This window comes from Artemia franciscana, chromosome 3 (genome assembly GCF_032884065.1).
Source record: "Artemia franciscana chromosome 3, ASM3288406v1, whole genome shotgun sequence".
NCBI lineage: Eukaryota > Metazoa > Arthropoda > Branchiopoda > Anostraca > Artemiidae > Artemia > Artemia franciscana.
In genome coordinates, this window is record NC_088865.1 from 19,396,744 (window position 1) to 19,415,547 (window position 18,804).

Sequence of the window (18,804 nt, forward strand, 5' to 3'; positions counted from 1 at the left end):
CGTATTTGGTTATTCCACCCACCAATTTTCTTCCAGATTTCTCATGCGTTTTCCAAGATTTCCAGTTCCCCCTCCAACTCCCCCAATGTCACCAGATCTGGTCGGGATTTAAAATAAGAGCTCTGAGACATGACTTCCTTCTAGATATCAAATTTCATTTCGCCCTTTCGTAAGCTAAAAACACCTAAATTTTTCTAATTTTCCGAATTAACATCCCCCTCAACTCCCCAGAGAGAGCGGTTTCAGTCCGATTATGTCAATCATGTATCTAGGACTTGTGTTTATTCTTCCCACCAAGTTTCATCCCGATCTATCCACTCTAAGCGTTTTCCAAATTTCCAGTTTCCCTCTCGAACTCCCCCCAATGCCACCAGATCTCGTCGGGATTTAAAATAAGAGCTCTGAGACATGAGTTCCTCCGAAATATCAAATTTCATTAAGATCTGTTTTCCCGTTCGTAAGCTAAAAATACCTCAATTTTCCTAATTTTTTCCGAGGACTTGTGTTTATTCTTCCCACCAAGTTTGATCCAGGTCTCTCCACTCTAAGCGTTTCCAAGATTTCCCGTTTTCCCTCCAACTCCTCCCAATATCACCGAGTCAGGCCGGGATTTAAAATAAGCACTCTGAGACACGAAGTCCTTCCACATATCAAAATTCATTAAGATCCGATCACCCATTCGTAAGCTAAAAATACCTGATTTTTTTTTCAATTTTTCCTCTCCCTCCAGCTCCCCAGATGGTCGATTCGGGGAAACGACTGTTATCAAGTCAATTAGTGCAGGTCCCTGACATATCTACCAATTTTCATCGTCCTAGCACGTCCAGAAGCACCGACCTCGCCGAAGCACTGGACCCCCCCCCCCCCCCAAATCCCCCAAAGAGAGTGGATCCGGTCCAATTATGTCAATCACATATATACAGCTTGTGCTTATTCTTCCATTAAGTTTCATCCCGATATCTCCACTCTAAGCGCCTATGTCCCCAGATCCGATTCAAATTGAAAATGGAGCATCTGAGACATAAGATCTTTCTATCCCCAATTTTCACGTTTTCCAAGATTACCCCCCCCCCAACTCCTCCCAATGTCACAGGATCTGGTCGGGACTTAAAATAAGAGCTCCGAAGCAAAAAAACCTTCTAAATATCGAATTTCTTAAAGATCTGATCACCCGTTCGTAAGTTAAAAATACCTCATTTTTTTCTAATTTTTCGAATTAACCACCCCGCACCTCCCACAGAGAGAGTCAATGGGGTCTGGTTATGCCAACCACATATCTAAGATTTGTGCTTATTCTTCCCACCAAGCATCGTCAAGACCTCTTCACGCTAAGCGTTTCCAGGACTTCCGGCTTCCTCCTCCAACTCCCCCCCCAATATTGCCGGATCCGGTCAGGATTTAGAGTAAGAGCTCTGAGACACGAGGTCCTTCTAAATATCAAATTCCATTAGGATCCAATCACCTGTTCGTAAGTTAAAAATACCTCATTGTTTCTAATTTTTCCGAATTACGGAATTAGGTCCCCGCCAACTCTCCCAAAGAGAGCGGATCCGGTCTAGTTATGTTAATCACGTATCTAAGACTTGTACTTATTCTTCCCACCAACTTTCATCCTGATCTCTCCACTCTAAGCGTTTTCCAAGATTTCAAGCCCTCCCCCAACCTCCCCCCAATGGCACTGGATCCGTTCGGGATCTAAAGTAAGAGATCTGAGTTACGAGGTCCTTCTAAATATCAAATTTCATTAAGATCCGATCACTCCTTCGTAAGTTAAAAATACCTCATTTTTTCTAATTTTTCAGAATTAACCCTCCCCCCCCAACTACCCCAAAGAGAACAGATCCGTTCCAGTTATGTCAATCACGTATCTAGGACTTGTGCTTATTTTTCCCACCATGTTTCATCCCAATCCCTCCACTCTAAGCGTTTTCCAAAATTTTAGGTCCCCCCCCCAACTCCTCCCAATGTCACCAGATCCGGTCGGGATTTAAAATAAGAGTTCTGAGACACGATATCCTTCTAACTATCAAATTTCATTACCATCCGATCACCCATTCGTAAGTTAAAAATACCTCATTTTTTCTAATTTTTACGAATTAACCACCCCCCACTTCCCCTCCACAGATGATCGAATCGGAAAAACGACTATTTCTAATTTAATCTGGTTTGGTCCCTGATACGCCTGCCAAATTTCATCGTCCTAGCTTATCTAGAAGTGCTCGAACTAGCAAAACTGGGACAGACCGACAAAATTTGCGATCGCTATATGTCACTTGGTAAATACGAAGTGCCATAAGAATCCAACTTAATACCACTGGAAAAACAAGACCTTTATTCAGCAACATATTATAGAAAACTTATATTTTTTATTATTAAATTTATTCAAATACACTATTGTTAAAGTACTGAAGATATTGAAAATGGAATTTGATTGCTTAAATTGCTTAATTAGAAACTTAAACATCCCTCTAGATATTCTAGAAAATCAGATAAAATTGAGAATTCAATTTCTAACGAAAACTAAAACATATACAAAACAGCTTAAGAAGGTATAGTTGTCCTTGGGAATCAAAATATTGTCAGTTTTGAATTTTTATAGAGAAAGAGCGTTGTCAAATTTAACTAGCACGCTTTGTTAATTTACTTTCAAACCTCTAAATGCTAAAACTAGAAAATGTGGTACTTCAGAATTTGGATGCAACCAAAAGAAAATCTAAAAAAAAATCCTGCTTTTCAGTATGAATAGACCTAAGATGGTTCAAAGATGCAAAAATATTTGTAATTTGATGTCCTTGGTACTTTGAGTTGACTATCAGCTGTAAATAGTAAAATAAATGTAAACTAGTAATAGTAAAAGTAATAGTAATCTAGCTGTAAGTTGACAACCAGCTTTAACTTGCAATGGGGAATAGTTTGTGCTACTTGGCCGTAAAAATAAGAGTTAAATGCTCAATTTTCAAAAGAACCAAAACTCATTGAAAGTAGCAATAAGCTCAACAGAATAAAAAGTTAAACCTAAAACCAAGGCCGTATCAAGCCCCACCCCACCAAAATTTTTTCTCGACTCGTAAAAACGTAACAAAAATGCATATAAACAAATTTTTTATGTACTCTAAAAAGGTTTATTTTTGCATCTCCCCCCAAATAAAGATCTTTGATCCAGCCCGCCTAAAATCTTTCATAGGTCTTTCTTTGCAGCCATTTCAGCAGTCATTGTAACAGCAGGAGACATGTAGAATTAAAGTGATTATTCCATCAATTCCTGTGCTCGATGAAGATTATTGCATAGTTGAATAAAGTCATATTCTGAAGCCTATTTTTTTTTCTGAAAAGTGTGGCAATAGCATTTTAGTTTTGGTACCCTGTTTAGAAAAGATAATCTACTTGCACTAAAAATGCTGGTTTTTGTTCTGACATTTTAAAAAGTTATAATATAATCCTATAAAATTTTCCAAATACAATTTATTATATAAAAGTTATGTTCATATCTACAAATTATATACAATTTACCATATACATATGGGTTATTCCACTTTAAATTTTTACATGCCAGTACACCATATCCTACTTATTAAGCCTATATTATTCAAAAAGGGAGATCCATATATGAATAAAACAAAATATACGTCATACATTGCACCCCCCCCCTCCCCCTCAGTAAAAAAGGTAATGAAAACTTTGATTTTGCTTAAAGATTGATTTTAATTTTTTCACAAAATTTGTATATTACCCAGAGTATACTAAGTCTACTCATTAGAGCACCCCTGGTTCTTGTGACTAGTAAAAAGTTCTGTGAGTTGAAGTGGGTTGTAACACAGCAAAAAAAATCTGTTTTTTTTTCTAAATAAGTAGAAAAGCAACAAATCCAAACCAGACACTTAATATTTTGAAGCATTTAGTAATTAAACACATTTATAGTTTCTTTGCTATCAGCTTAATAGACACTGTTTTAGTGATGAAGAGAAGTCATATCGAGCAAATTATCGGAAATTTAAAAAGAACCAGATGTACGTTGCCCGGGCAACGTGAAGTGTTGCGGCAACCTTTTTCCGGCTTCGCCGGTCAGTAATCACATGATCGAAAACTATTCTTCAGCGTTGAAAAAACAACAACAAAATAATATCGAAAGAAGGGACTAAATTGACTTTGCAGCCAGTTGAACTTTATCCTCGTCAATCGTAGACATCGGGACGGATGAAAACTCGGAACAATATCTTATATAATCTAGTTGGTATTATAAAGCTGTCCCTAACTTTTCAGGATCAAAATACCATAGGTGACACTAATTATTACGACACTACCTCATTGTTTTACGTTATCGTTTGTACCCTTGCGTAAACACTTAATTCTGTCAGATTTCAAGAGATTGAGTACAATGTGCACCAATTTCTAGCCCAAAGTGAACAGATTCTTACTTACAAGTCCCTCTCCCGTGATAGACATCAAGTTCACCGGAAACAAATAAATGGGTACACCAACTAGTAAAAGTTGCAAACCCCTCGTCGCCGAAGATGATTGTAGCCCAACAGCCGATTATTACTTACAACTCCCCTACATGTCTTACCACTGAAACCAAATTGGTTTAACCATCAAATGAACCGGAAACAAATAATAGGTACATCAACTAGCCCAAGCGGCAAACCCCTTATTGCCGCAGATGATTATGAGCTAACAGCCGTTTCTCGCCCAAAGTGAACCGATTCTTACTTATAAGCCCCTCTCCCGTGATAGGCATCAAGTTCACCGAAAACAAATAAATGGGTACACCAACTAGCATAGTTCCGAATCCCTCATCATTGAAGTTGACTGTGGCCTAACCACATATTATTACTTACAAGTCCCCTACATGTCTTACCACTGGAACCAAATTGGTTTTACCATCAAATACACTGGAAACAAATAATAGATACACCAACTAGCAAAAGGTGCTAACCCCTCATTGCCTAAGATGATTATTACCTAACAGCCAACTATTGTTTACAAGTCCTCTATATTTCTCACAATTTGTATCGGCCTAGATTTCGTTTCAGTGTGTACCTTACTACTGAAGTTGTCAACGCCTTGAAACTTTCAAACTGGTATACCTCATGAAGGAATTTTTGCTTCACCTGATATTCCAGAGATGGAAGGGCTGAAAACCCCGAATTCCCTGCATTCCAGCAGGGAATGACTCCCTGCTGGCAATTTCAAGGGTGAGATTATTGCTGTCAGACTGTGGAGTGCAGGAAGGAGCTGACATGTGGTGCAAAATATCTTCTGCAATGAAGCGGTAAAGACGAAACAAAGAATCCAATTGCCAGCTGGATATCAAACAAATTCTTGGCAATTCAACGAAAACAAATTGGATTAATCCTATTCTAACAGACCAGAGGATCTTAATGAGAAAAGCATGGAGGTTGAATTTATAGACCTGCAAGATGGTGCTTCAGTCCCGGGCTGTAACAAAACACAGGTAAAAGAAATGAATGTTGCCAACTAACATTGGTAAGGCTGCTCAAAAACAAAAATCAGGATCAGAAAGTCTAATGAGGTTTAAGGAGCTGCAAAAAACAACATCATCATGGTAAGATATAGACAGTAATACAGCAAAACCCTTCGTTGACAATATATAAACAATAGCAGCCCAGTTTGATAATAGAAACCTGTACATGCTGATACAAACAAGAGCTAAGAGCTCATATGGCACTTGTGACGAGGCCAGTAGAGCTAAGAGCCAAGAGATCATATGGTATGAGCTCTAACAAAATTCTAAGAATCAATAGATTGATTTAAAAGGAAAGTCAGAGGCTTAATGCCGGTCGGGATTTAAAATAAGAGCCCTAAGTCAAGATATCCTTCTAAATACCAAAATTCATTAAAATCCGATCACCCACTCGTAAGTTATAAATACCTATTTTTTTTCGAATTTTTCCTCTCCCTTTAGCCCCCCAGATGGTGGAATCTGGGAAAACGATTTTATCAAGTCAATTTGTGCAGCTCCCTGACACGCCTACCAATGTTCATCATCCTAGCACGTCCAGAAGCACCAACTTGCCAAAACACTGAACCCCTCCCCCCAACTCCCCCAAAGAGAGCAAATCCAGTACGACTTCCTTAATCACGTATCTATGACATTTGCTTATTCTATTCACCAAGCTTCATCCCGATTCCTCCACTCTAAGCGTTTTCCAAGATTTCCGATGTCCCCACCAACTCCCCCCAATGTCAACAGATCGGGTCGGGATTTGCAGTAAGAGCTCTGAGACACGGATTCCTTCTAAATATCAAATTTCATTAAGATCCGGTGACCCGTTCTTAAGTTAAAAATAACTCAATTTTTCTAATTTTTCGAAATTAACACCCCCCAGTTCCTCCATAGAGAACGGATCCGTTCCAATTATTTCTATCACGTATCTAGAACTTGTCCTTATTCTTCCTATCAAGCGTTTCATCCCGATATCTCCACTTTAAGCGTTTTCCAAGATTTCTGTTTCCCTCCTCCAGCCCCCTATGTCCCTGGATCCAATTGGAGTCGAAAATTGAGCATTTGAGACATAAGATCTCTTATATATCAAGTTTCATTAAGATCCGATCACCTATTCGTAAGATAAAAATACGCCAATTTTGACATTTTCCAAGAATTCCGGTTTCCCCCTCCAACTCCCTCCAATGTCACAGGACCTGCTCAGAATTTAAAATAAGAGCTTTAAAGCACAAGATCCTTCTAAATACCAAATTTCATTAAGATCTGGTCACCTGTTCGCAAGTTACAAATACCTCATTTTTCCGAATTACCCCCCTCCCCAACTCCACCAAAGAGAGCGGATCCGGTCCGATTATATCAGTCACGTATCTTAGACTTGTTTTTATTCTTCCCGTCCAGTTTCATTCAGATCTCTCCACTCTAAGTGTTTTATGTTTCGCCCTCCCGACCCCCCCGCATGTCACCAGATCCGGTCGGGATTTAAAATAAGAGCTCTGAGAAATAATATCCTTCTAAATACCAAATTTCATTGAGATCCGACCACCTGTTCGTAAGTTAAAAATATCTCATTTTTTCTAATTTCTCAGAATTAACCCCCTCCCCCAACTACCCCAAAAAGAGCGGATCCATTCCGGTTATGTCAATCATGTATCTAGGACTTGTACTTATTTTCCCCACCAAGTTTCATCCCGATCCCTCCACTCTAAGTGTTTTCCAAGATTTTAGGTTTCCCCCTCCCACACCCCCCCCCCATTTCACCAGATCCGGTCAGGATTTAAAATAACAGCTCTGAGACACGATATCCTTCCAAACATCAAATTTCATTAAGATCTGATCAACCGTTCGTAAGTTAAAAATACTTCAATTTTTCTATTTTTTCTGAATTAACAGCCCCTCCCCACTCCCCCCAGATGGTCAAATCGGGAAAACGACTTCTAATTTAATCTGGTCCGGTTCCTGATACGCCTGCCAAATTTCATCGTCCTAGCTTACCTGGAAGTGCCTAAAGTAGCAAAACCGGGACGGACAGACCAACAGAATTTGCGATTGCTATACGTCACTTGGTTAATACCAAGTGCCATAAAAAAAGAAGGAAAATTAATTGAACTTACTGCATGCCAAGATTATTTGAGATAAGATAGCTAACAAAGATTATGTTGTAAAACCTAGCTGTCATCTGCAAAGCAAGGACACCACAAACCTTCTGTAAAGACTCGCAAACATTTCATTATAAAGCAAAACGTTGTTTGACTCTGTAGCCAGCAATGAAATTTGGAAACCAATGAGAGTAGATAGAGTACTAGAAAAATTCATCATACTGATTGATGCCCATTATGGCATGATTCCTCCTGCAGTCACAATACATTGTAAACAACTTGGTTCCATGGGATCCTACTTGATTTGCCAGGGCCTTAAAGTTTCAAATATCTAGGCTCGTCTATTGACATACAGGGCAGCTGTGTTATAAAATAAACCTTAAAAAAGCAACAGTTGTTGTCAACTTGATTGAGCTCCCGTGGCTTCGATATGAAATTCAACTTCAACCAAAATCCAAACTTACAAAGAAATTTTTAGATCAATGCTTCTGTAGAAGACTGAAACTTGTAGCATGACAGCTACTGATGCTTAAACATTTAAGTTTCTTTGACATCAGTTGCCAGTAAAGAGCCATTCCTACATAATGTACTAAAAAGGATCTTGAATAAAGAGATTGGAAATCAACAATTTCATTAAAAAAAAGTTGTTTTTCATTAGAAAAATAACACTACGACAAATAGCTGTTGAATCTGATTTCAACAGATGTTAATGACCTGAAGAATATCCCACAAAGGAACGACCTACATGTCACTGCCATCTTGAAATGGCCACCCAAGTGACCAATGAAAACCTGTCTAGCTAGGATCCAGACTAATATACAGATCCTGGATGGCTTCAACTGATGCAGATGATTTTATTTGTTCCAGTTCCGTGACATGATCTGGCTCTACTCTGCTGACAGAAACTACATCAACATAACAAGAAAACGCAGCTTCTAAGCACAAGGAAGAGCTGATTGATCTTGTTTCTTGCTGCAAGTAAGTACTAATCAGGACTTTCTACTTATATTAACATTGAACAAACCTCATAGTTTGTCAACAAAATAATAGTTTTGTTCTGCTTTTTGTATAAAATAGTCTACCTGTTATATCCTTTGGATCCTTATCTTCAATAGTAAACGTGACGGTTTTTTCAGCCTTCTCCTTGCTTTCCTCTTCATTGTCAGCTTGAGAGGTTTCCGAGATACCATCAAAATCAAATGGAACTTTCTTCTTCTTTTTCTTCTTCTTCAAGTTTTGCAAATCGATATCAAATGCCTAAAATAAGAATGTTACCATAACAAAATTCAGAAAAAAACCACACCATTCGCTTGAAACCCTTTGCTATAGAGCCATTCCATGGTCACTACTGTTGGTGTGAAGGTAGAGCTAAAGGTGGACAAAATGTTCTGCTGCCACGACTATCTTATTAAACTTCCTGCAGTTTTCAGGTTCTAGTTAAAATATTTAAACTTCTTGTGTACATTTTATATAGATTTGTTGTGTATATTACACAGTGCAAAATCAGGAACATAATTCCTGTTAAAGAACACACTTAATGATTAAAACAGGACACAATTTTGACAGTAACATACCAATTATCTAGGTCATAATTTATTAAAACCAAAATGGGTGTTTTCATGATTTCTTGTGTATTATATGAATTAACGCAAGTTTCCAGATTAGTGACTTTTTTGGGTTGTCAAGATTTTGAGTCCCTAAGCAAAATTGTGTTTTATTATTTAGCCAAAGAGATATAAAAGATCGTTTATATAGACAACCAAGTCTTTTCTTAGATCTGTATGCAATTGTTATTAGGTTTATAGCAATCAACAAATAAACTCTTACTTTGTATGTTATCATAAATAAAATGAAGCAAGGTATTATCATTCTGAAACATCTATTAAACCTCTGTTAACCTTATTTCACTGCTATGTCAATTATAAACCATTTTTCGAGAAAACAAAATATCTGAATGCTTTCATGATTAACATTTTTAATATCCCTAGAGTATGTTAATTATAAATAGGGCAGTAACTTTAGCCTGGTATGTATCACTAAAGTCATGCGTCTTACATTAATGGTTGACTACTTCTATTGGAAACATACTAATAAAATAAAATGGTAAATTATCATAAGATTCCCTTAGCTACACAGGGACAAGGCAAACCCACTACTCAATGTCATTTTTATGATCTTTCTAAATATAGTGGTTGTTCCATTTGCAAGTAAAAGTTAAAGCCCTCAAATGGACCCTAGAGTGACACCTAATTCGTGTAAAAACTTGATAAGAGTAGTTACAATAAAAGTAGCGCCATTATTATATTTTATGTTTTGTGTTCCTTTAATAGTAATAACATGACCCTGGCAATTAGGATCGTCCCGATGGGGGGGGGGGGGGGAGCGCACCCCCCCCCCAAAAAAAAATTGCTATTCGGGAAAATTACAGTGAAGCCACAATGCCCGTTCTAATATTTCTTTTCCGTCTGTTCAAATATAGCATGATTTAACGTCTGTATTTGATCCCAATCCTATCCACACAATTTATGTGGATTCGGTAGTTTTATCACCCTAATTCCACCTATTTGTAAATTTGGCAATTTAAAGTGTTCATTTGGTTCCCACTCTATCAAGTTTGGTGAATTTGGTAGTTGTGTTGTAGTAGTTCCACTCATTTGCAAATTTGGTAATTTGACAAGTTCATTTGGCTTCCATATGTTACCGATTTTGGTGGATTAGATAGTTCTATCGTACTAGTTCCACCTATTTGTAAATTTGGTGATTTAACGAGTTCATTTGGTTCCTACTCGTTATCGAGTTCGATGAATTTGGTAGTTGTATCGTAGTAGTTCCATTCATTTTCACATTTAGTAATTCGACAAGTTCATTTGGCTTCCACACGTTACCGATTTTGCTGGATTCGGTGATTTAACGTGTTCATTTGGTTCCCGCTTGTTATCAACTTCGGTGAATTTGGTAGTTGTGTTGTAGTAGTTCCACATATTTGCAAATTTGGTAATTTGACAAGTTCATTTGGTGGATACAGCAGTTGTATCATATTAGTTTCGCCTATTTGCAAATTCAGTGATTTAAGGTGTTCATTTGGTTCCTTTTCGCTACTATGGAAGGACTTTGGTGAATTTGTAAGTTATACCATGCTAGTTCTGCTCATTTGCAAATCAGATAATTTGACATGTTTATTACAACCCACTGGACTCCTATTGCAATTCATTAAACACTCGGAAATTTCGTTGTTGTAGGCAGTTTAAAAACAACCAAATTCTGTTGTTCTACTTGTCCTGGTCTGTCACTATATTATTACTTACAAGTCCCCTACATGTCTTACCACTGGAACCAAATTGGTTTTACCATCAAATACACTGGAAACAAATAATAGATACACCAACTAGCAAAAGGTGATAACCCCTCATTGCCTAAGATGATTATTACCTAACAGCCAACTGTTGCTTACAAGTCCTCTATATTTCTCACAATTTGTATCAGCCTAGATTTCGTTTCAGTGTATACCTTACTACTGAAGTTGTCAACCCCTTGAAACTTTCAAACTGGTATACCTCATGAAGGAATTTTTGCTTCACCTGATATTCCAGAGATGGAAGGGCTGAAAACCCCGAATTCCCTGCATTCCAGCAGGGAATGACTCCCTGCATTCCAGCAGGGAATGACTCCCTGCTGGCAATTTCAAGGGTGAGATTATTGCTGTCAGACTGTGGAGTGCAGGAAGGAGCTGACATGTGGTGCAAAATATCTTCTGCAATGAAGCGGTAAAGATGAAACAAAGAATCAAATTGCCAGCTGGATATCAAACAAATTCTTGGCAATTCAATGTAAACAAATTGGATTAATCCTATTCTAACAGACCAGAGGATCCTAATGAGAAAAGCATGGAGGTTGAATTTATAGACCTGCAAGATGGTGCTTCATTCCCGGGCTGTAACAAAACACAGGTAAAAGAAATGAATGTTGCCAACTAACATTGGTAAGGCTGCTCAAAAACAAAAATCAGGATCAGAAAGTCTAATGAGATTTAAGGAGCAGCAAAAAACAACATCATCATGGTAAGATATAGACAGCAATACAGGAAAACCCTTCGTTGACAATATATAAACAATAGCAGCCCAGTTTGATAATAGAAACCTGTACATGCTGGTACAAACAAGAGCTAAGAGCTCATATGGCACTTGTGACGAGGCCAGTAGAGCTAAGAGCCAAGAGCTCATATGGCATGAGCTCTAACAAAATTCTAAGAATCAATAGATTGATTTAAAAGGAAAGTCAGAGGCTTAACGCCGGTCGGGATTTAAAATAAGAGCCCTAAGTCAAGATATCCTTCTAAATACCAAAATTCATTAAAATCCGATCACCCGCTCGTAAGTTATCAATACCTAATTTTTTTCGAATTTTTCCTCTCCCTTTAGCCCCCCCAGATGGTGGAATCTGGGAAAAACGATTTTATCAAGTCAATTTGTGCAGCTCCCTGACACGCCTATCAATGTTCATCATCCTAGCACGTCCAGAAGCACCAAACTTGCCAAAACGCTGAACCCCTCCCCCCAACTCCCCCAAAGAGAGCAAATCCAGTACGACTTCCTCAATCATGTATCTATGACATTTGCTTATTCTATTCATTAAGCTCATCCCGATTCCTCCACTCTAAGCGTTTTCCAAGATTTCCGATGTCCCCACCAACTCCCCCCAATGTCAACAGATCTGGTCGGGATTTGCAGTAAAAGCTCTGAGACATGGATTCCTTCTAAATATCAAATTTCATTAAGATCCGGTGACCCGTTCTTAAGTTAAAATAACTCAATTTTTCTAATTTTTCCAAATTAACACCCCCCAGCTCCTCCATAGAGAACGGATCCGTTCCAATTATTTCTATCACGTATCTAGAACTTGTGCTTATTCTTCCTATCAAGTTTCATCCCGATATCTCCACTCTAAGCGTTTTCCAAGATTTCTGTTTCCCTCCTCCAGCCCCCTATGTCCCTGGATCCAATTCGAGTCAAAAATTGAGCATTTGAGACATAAGATCTCTTATATATCAAGTTTCATTAAGATCCGATCACCTATTCGTAAGATAAAAATACCCCAATTTTCACATTTTCCAAGAATTCCGGTTTCCCCCTCCAACTCCCTCCAATGTCACAAAACCTGCTCAGAATTTAAAATAAGAGCTTTAAAGCACAAGATCCTTCTAGATATCAAATTTCATTAAGATCTGGTCACCTGTTCGTAAGTTACAAATACCTTATTTTTCCGAATTACCCCCCTCCCCAACTCCACCAAAAAGAGCGGATCCGGTCCGATTATATCAGTCACGTATCTTAGACTTGTTTTTATTCTACTTGTCCTGGTCTGTCACTATATTTTTCGAAGTTTTTCTTGGCTCCTATCTGATCCATAGCCAAACTTGCAGAATTCAAGCATGGAAGGAATTTGGTGAATTTGTAAGTTATACCTGCTGTAAGTTATAATCTGGTATTGAATTGCATTGGTTTAGTACTTCTTCTTACAAGATTCAATAATTTCAGCTAGTTCACATTCATACTAAAGGATAAAATGGCAGAGAATTCAAAATGCAATATTACAGAAAAAGATCTTGCATTTTTTTTTTGGGGGGGGGGGATTGACCTTGGCTTGGTAATACAGGACCCAGAGATCGAATCATGCTGCAGGAATGCACTGCAGGACCGACGCAGGGACCTTAGTAGTCAAGAAGCGTCGTTAATCCGATACAATACAATACATACAGATCTTGCATTTTGCACAAAAAACTTCAACCAATTAAGCAATTGATTTTTCATAGAAGTCATTAGGTTATGGAAGAAGAGACAGTTAAATGATGTCTGTTTTCCTCCATGCTTTTTTAGAAGAAACAAATAAGTTCACCATACTGAGCTTGAGACTATCCAACCAGAAGTCCTCATTTCTTAGAGTCATTTTATGTTTATTAACATGCATGACCTGATATTTTGAAGTTTATCCTGGAAATTCTCTGATAATTAGGAAGGAAGAATAAGTTTTACCAGAAATTCAAAAGATGATTTGGTACTTGTCTGTTAAACAGAACACAATCAAGAATTACGCTGTGTAAGATCTGACAGAAACTGGTTTACCTCTCTGGGATTGGTATGTTTTGTTTATTATGGGTGAGAAAAACTGCAATGTATGCATATTTTTATTAAATATTTAGTATATAGAGGTTAACCAGACAAGTACCAATAATTTTTCACTCAACTGACAAATAACTTGCCAAATCAAGCACCTTTTGATTTTGTTTTAAAGGAAAAACAATTTGACAGCGACTTTACTCAAACTTGATAGAATTTTTTACCATTCTATATAACTATTATTTAATCTCCCATTTAATCTGTTCTGTAAATTTTTCCAGCTGGTGACAATCATTTTTTTTTGTACCATGAGCTTTTTGTATTCACTATGAAAATAACGTTTGAAAATAAATGAAAATACAATTTAACAATTACTTTTGCAAAAGAGAGTTATAGTTTTAAAAACATCAAACAGTCAGAATTGAATTCTAATTACACTGGTTAGAGAAGAAGCAGTGATTAGGTTAGGAGTTGGTTTGCAGCAGCAGCTAGTGGCCTAGTGAGAGACAATCACAACCAATACTAAGAAATATAAAACTCGTACATCCTAAAAATAAATTAAGATCAAAATAAGAAGTACACTATTAGAACTGCCTTGTCCAAGCCCCTATTTAGGAAACTTACATATTAAAAAGACATTGTATATACTTATGACAAAAGAAACTCATTAATGATGTTTTTCTAACAACAATTTTTACTAAGGTTCAAAATTGTTTACTAAGCTTCAACATTTTGAATTATTGATATCCCTTGTTAAAATATATACATATTTATGTAACTATCAGTTTCTGCTTTTTTTGCAATTCAACGTCTTTTCAAAGATATTTGATTATTGAATTAAGTTCGATTTCTAACAACAATTTCTACCAAACTTCAAACTTTTGGTTTTCCTTTTTAAGGTTTTTGAATTGTTGTAGGCCCTTGTTCAAATATCTACAAATATTTTTGCAATTCCCAGTTTTTTGCTCTTTAAGCAATTCAATGTAAACTTTTCAATGCTGAGGATCTTCAATTTTTTCTACTGAAGTGTGACAAGTATGACAACATCATTGCAATACCAATGTATACAACAAGTGCTAAGAGCTCATATGGCACTTGTGACGAGGCCAGAAGAGCCAAGAACCAAGACCTCATATGGTATGAGCTCTAGCAAAATTCTATAATCAATAGATTGATTTAAAACGAAAATCAGAGGCTTAATGCCGGTCGGGATTTAAAATAGAAGCTCTGAGTCACGAGGTCCTTCTAAATATTAAAATTCATTAAGATCCGATCACCCACTCATAAGTTATAAATAGGCTACCTCATTTTTTTTCTAATTTTTCCTCTCCCTTCAGCCCCCCCCCCCAGATTGTCGAATCAGGGAAAACGACTTTATCAAGTCAATTTGTGCAGCTCCCTGACACGCCTACCAATTTACATTGTCCTAGCACGTCCAGAAGCACCAAACTCGCCAAAGCACTGAACCCCACCCCCTAACTCCCCCAAAGAGAGTGGATCCAATACGGTTACGTCAATCACGTATCTGCGACATTTGCTTATTCTACCCACCAAGTGTCATCCCAATTTCTCCATTCTAAGCATTTTCCAAGATTTCTGGTTTCCCCCTCCAACTCCCCTCAATGTCAAAAGTTTTGGTCGGAATTTGAAATAAGAGCTCTGAGACATGAGTTCCTTCTAAATATCAAATTTCATTAAGATCCGGTCATCCGTTCTTAAGTTAAAAATAACTCTATTTTTCTAACTTTTCCAAATTAACACCCCCCAGCTCCGTCAAAGAGAACGGATCCGTTCCAATTATGTCAACCACGTATCTATAACTTGTGCTTATTCTTCTCATCAAGTTTCATCCTGGTCTCTCCACTTTAAGTGTTTTCCAAAATTCCTGGCTTCCAATTTTTCCGTTCCCCCCCCCATCCAGCCCCCTATGTCCCCGGATCAGATTCGAATTGAAAATGGAGCATTTGAGACATAAGATCCTTCTATATATCAAGTATCATTAAGATCCGATCACCCATTCGTAAGATAGAGATACATCAATTTTCACGGTTTCCAAGAATTCCGGTTTCCCCCTCCAACTCCCTCCAATGTCACTGGATCTGGTCAGGATTTAAAATGAGAGCTCTAAAGCACAAGATCCTTCTAAATATCAAATTTCATTAAGACCTGATTACTTGTTTGTAAGTTACAAATACCTCATTTTCTCTAATTTTTCTGTATTACTCCCCCCCCCCAACTCCAAAAAAGAGAGCGGATCTGGTCCGGTTATGTCAGTCATGTATCTTGGACTTGTGCTTATTCTTCCCACTAAGTTTTATCTCTAAGTGTTTTTCAAGATTTTAGGTCCCCCCTCAATGTCACCAGATCCGGTCAGGATTTAAAATAAGAGCTCTGAGACACAATATCCTTCCAAACATCAAATTTCATTAAGATCCCATCACTCTTTTGTAAGTTAAAAATACCTCATTTTTTCTAATCTTTCAGGATTATCCCTCCCCCGAACTCCCGCAGAGAGAGCAGATCCATTCTGGTTATGTCAATCACATATCTAGGATTTGCGCTTATTTTTCCCACCAAGTTTCATCCCGATCCATCCACTCTAAGCGTTCTCCAAGATTTTAGGCCCCGCAACTCCCCAAATTGTCACCAGATACGGTCGGGATTTAAAATAAGAGCTCTGAGACACGATATTTTTCCAAACAAAATTTCTTTAGATCCGATCACCCGTTTGTAAGTCAAAAATACCTCATTTTTTCAAATTTTTCTGATTTAACTGTCCCCCCACTCCCCCCCCCCACCCAGATGGCCGAATAGGGGAAACGACAATTTCTAACTTAATCTGGTACGGTTCCTGGTACGCCTGCCAAATTTCATTGTCCTAGCTTACCTAGAAGTGCCCGAAGTAGCAAAACCAGGACAGACAGAAAGACGGACCAACAGACAGACAGACTGACCAACCAACAGAATTTGTGTTTGCTACATGTCACTTGTTAGATACCAAGTGCCACAAAATGACATTACTCACATCACTTTTTTCCAAAATTAAATAAAAAAACAAGTTTTTTTTAAATGAAAGTAAGGAGCAACATTAAAACTTAAAACGAACAGAAATTACTCCGTATATGAAAGGGGCTTTTCCTCTTCAACGCCTCGCTCTTTACGCTAAAGTTTGACTCTTTCTCTTAACTCTATTTTTAAAACAGTAAGAAACTTTTCTGACAGTAAGAAACAATTCTGAGATAGCCATTTTATTCACCATTTGTTTTTTCCCCAGGAGTGATTGTATCGACCCAGTGGTTCTAGAATCTTGCGAGAGGGCTCGTTCTAACGGAAATCAAAAGTTCTAGTGCTCTTTTTAAGTGACCAAAAAATTGGAGGGTATCTAGGCCCCCTCCCACGCCAATTATTTCCCCAAAGTCACTGGATAAAAATTCTGAGATAGCCATTTTATTCACCGCAGTCGAAAAACCTTATAACTATGTCTTTGGGTGCAACTTATTCCCCCAAAGTCCCCATGGGAGGGGCTACAAGTTACAAACTTTGACCAGTGCTTACATATAGTAATGGTTATTGGAAGTGTACCGACGTTTTCAGGGGGATTTTTAGGTTGTGGGGGGTTGAGAAGAGGGAGATATGTTGGGGGAACTTTCCTTGGAGGAATTTGTTGTGGGGGGAGAAAATTTTCATGAAGGGAGCACAGGATTTTCTAACATTATAAAAAAAAAACAATGAAAAAATAAATATGAAAAAGTTTTTTCAACTGAAAGTAAGGAGAAGCATTAAAATTACAAACAAACAGAAATTATTGCGCATATGATGGGCTCACCTCCTCCTATTACCCTGCTCTTTACGCTAAAGTATTTTTAGTAATTTCAACTATTTGTTCTATGGCTTTTGTGATTCAGGGGTTATTCTTAAGAAATTGGGACAAAATTTAAGCTTTAGTGTAAAGAGTGAGGTACTGACAAGGGGTGAACTCCCCCATATACGTAATAAAAAAACATGAGAATACAGAAGTTTGTTATGTAAGCTAATTTGTAAGTTAAGTATATCTTTTACTAATAAAAACATTTGTAAAAAATTAAAAGTTCTAGTTGCCTTTTTAAGTAACAAAAAAAATCAGAGGGCAACTAGGCCTCCTCCCCTGCTCCTTTTTTCTCTAAATCATTTGATCAAAACTATGAGAAAGCCATTTAGCCAAAAAAATATGCACATTTCGTTTTAATTATTCATCTGTGGAGAGCCAAAATCAAAACATGCATTGATTCAAAAACATTCAAAAATTAAATAAAAAAAAACAAGTTTTTTTAATGGAAAGTAAGGAGCAGCATTAAAACTTAAAACGAACAGAAATTACTTCGTATATGAATGGGGCTGCTTCCTCATCAACGCCCTGCTCTTTACGCTAAAGTTTTTTTTTACTATTTTAAAAAGTAGAGTTAAGAGAAAGAGTCAAACTTTAGCGTAAAGAGCGGGGCGTTGATGAGGAAGCAGCCCCTTTAATATACGAAGTAAGTTCTGTTCGTTTATGTTTTAATGATGCTCCTTACTTTCCATTAAAAAACTTGTTTTTTTATTTAATAAACTAAAGGATCTAGAGGTAGACCTTGACTATTGCTTTTATTTATTTAACATCATGGCCACCCAAGGAGGGGGGAGGGGCAATTGGCCATGTTTCTCCAATAAACTGAGGACTATAAAGTAAATATGAGGAAAATAAAGAAAAGAAAGCCAAAACTTATGACATTGCTTAATAAAACTGAAATCCTGGAGTTCCTATCTTATTTTTTGATAAGTAGGCCATTGTTTTGTGTATGCTTTCAACATTACTTTTCTTTTTTTTACATTTATCTACTTTTATTTTACTTGAAATACCTTTATCATTACCTTTCAAAGAAAAATTTCTCAATGCTTTGCTACTCATCAAAAGCAAGACAGAAAGCATTGAAATTCTGATTTTTTTTTTTTTTTTTTTTTTTGCATTTTCAAAAGTATTGAGTTCAAAAAACTCAACCATTTCATAAAGTCTAAATGAATGAATGTGTTTTATTACCCACTTTAGAGAAACAGGATCAGAAGAAGAGAAAAAAAAAGAGGAAAAACAGACACACTAATAAAGGAAATTTTAGAC

At 37.2% G+C, this 18,804-nt stretch overlaps 1 protein-coding gene across 1 annotated transcript in view; it reads right to left on the reverse strand.

Moving 5' to 3' along the window:
* LOC136024983 (eukaryotic translation initiation factor 2 subunit 2-like) overlaps positions 1-18,804 on the reverse strand; it is a 39,038-nt gene that overhangs the window by 16,467 nt on the left and 3,767 nt on the right. The window contains exon 2 of the mRNA XM_065700592.1: positions 8,643-8,817. Within this exon, the coding sequence (XP_065556664.1) occupies positions 8,643-8,817 (175 nt within the window). The remainder of the gene's footprint in view (positions 1-8,642; positions 8,818-18,804) is intronic.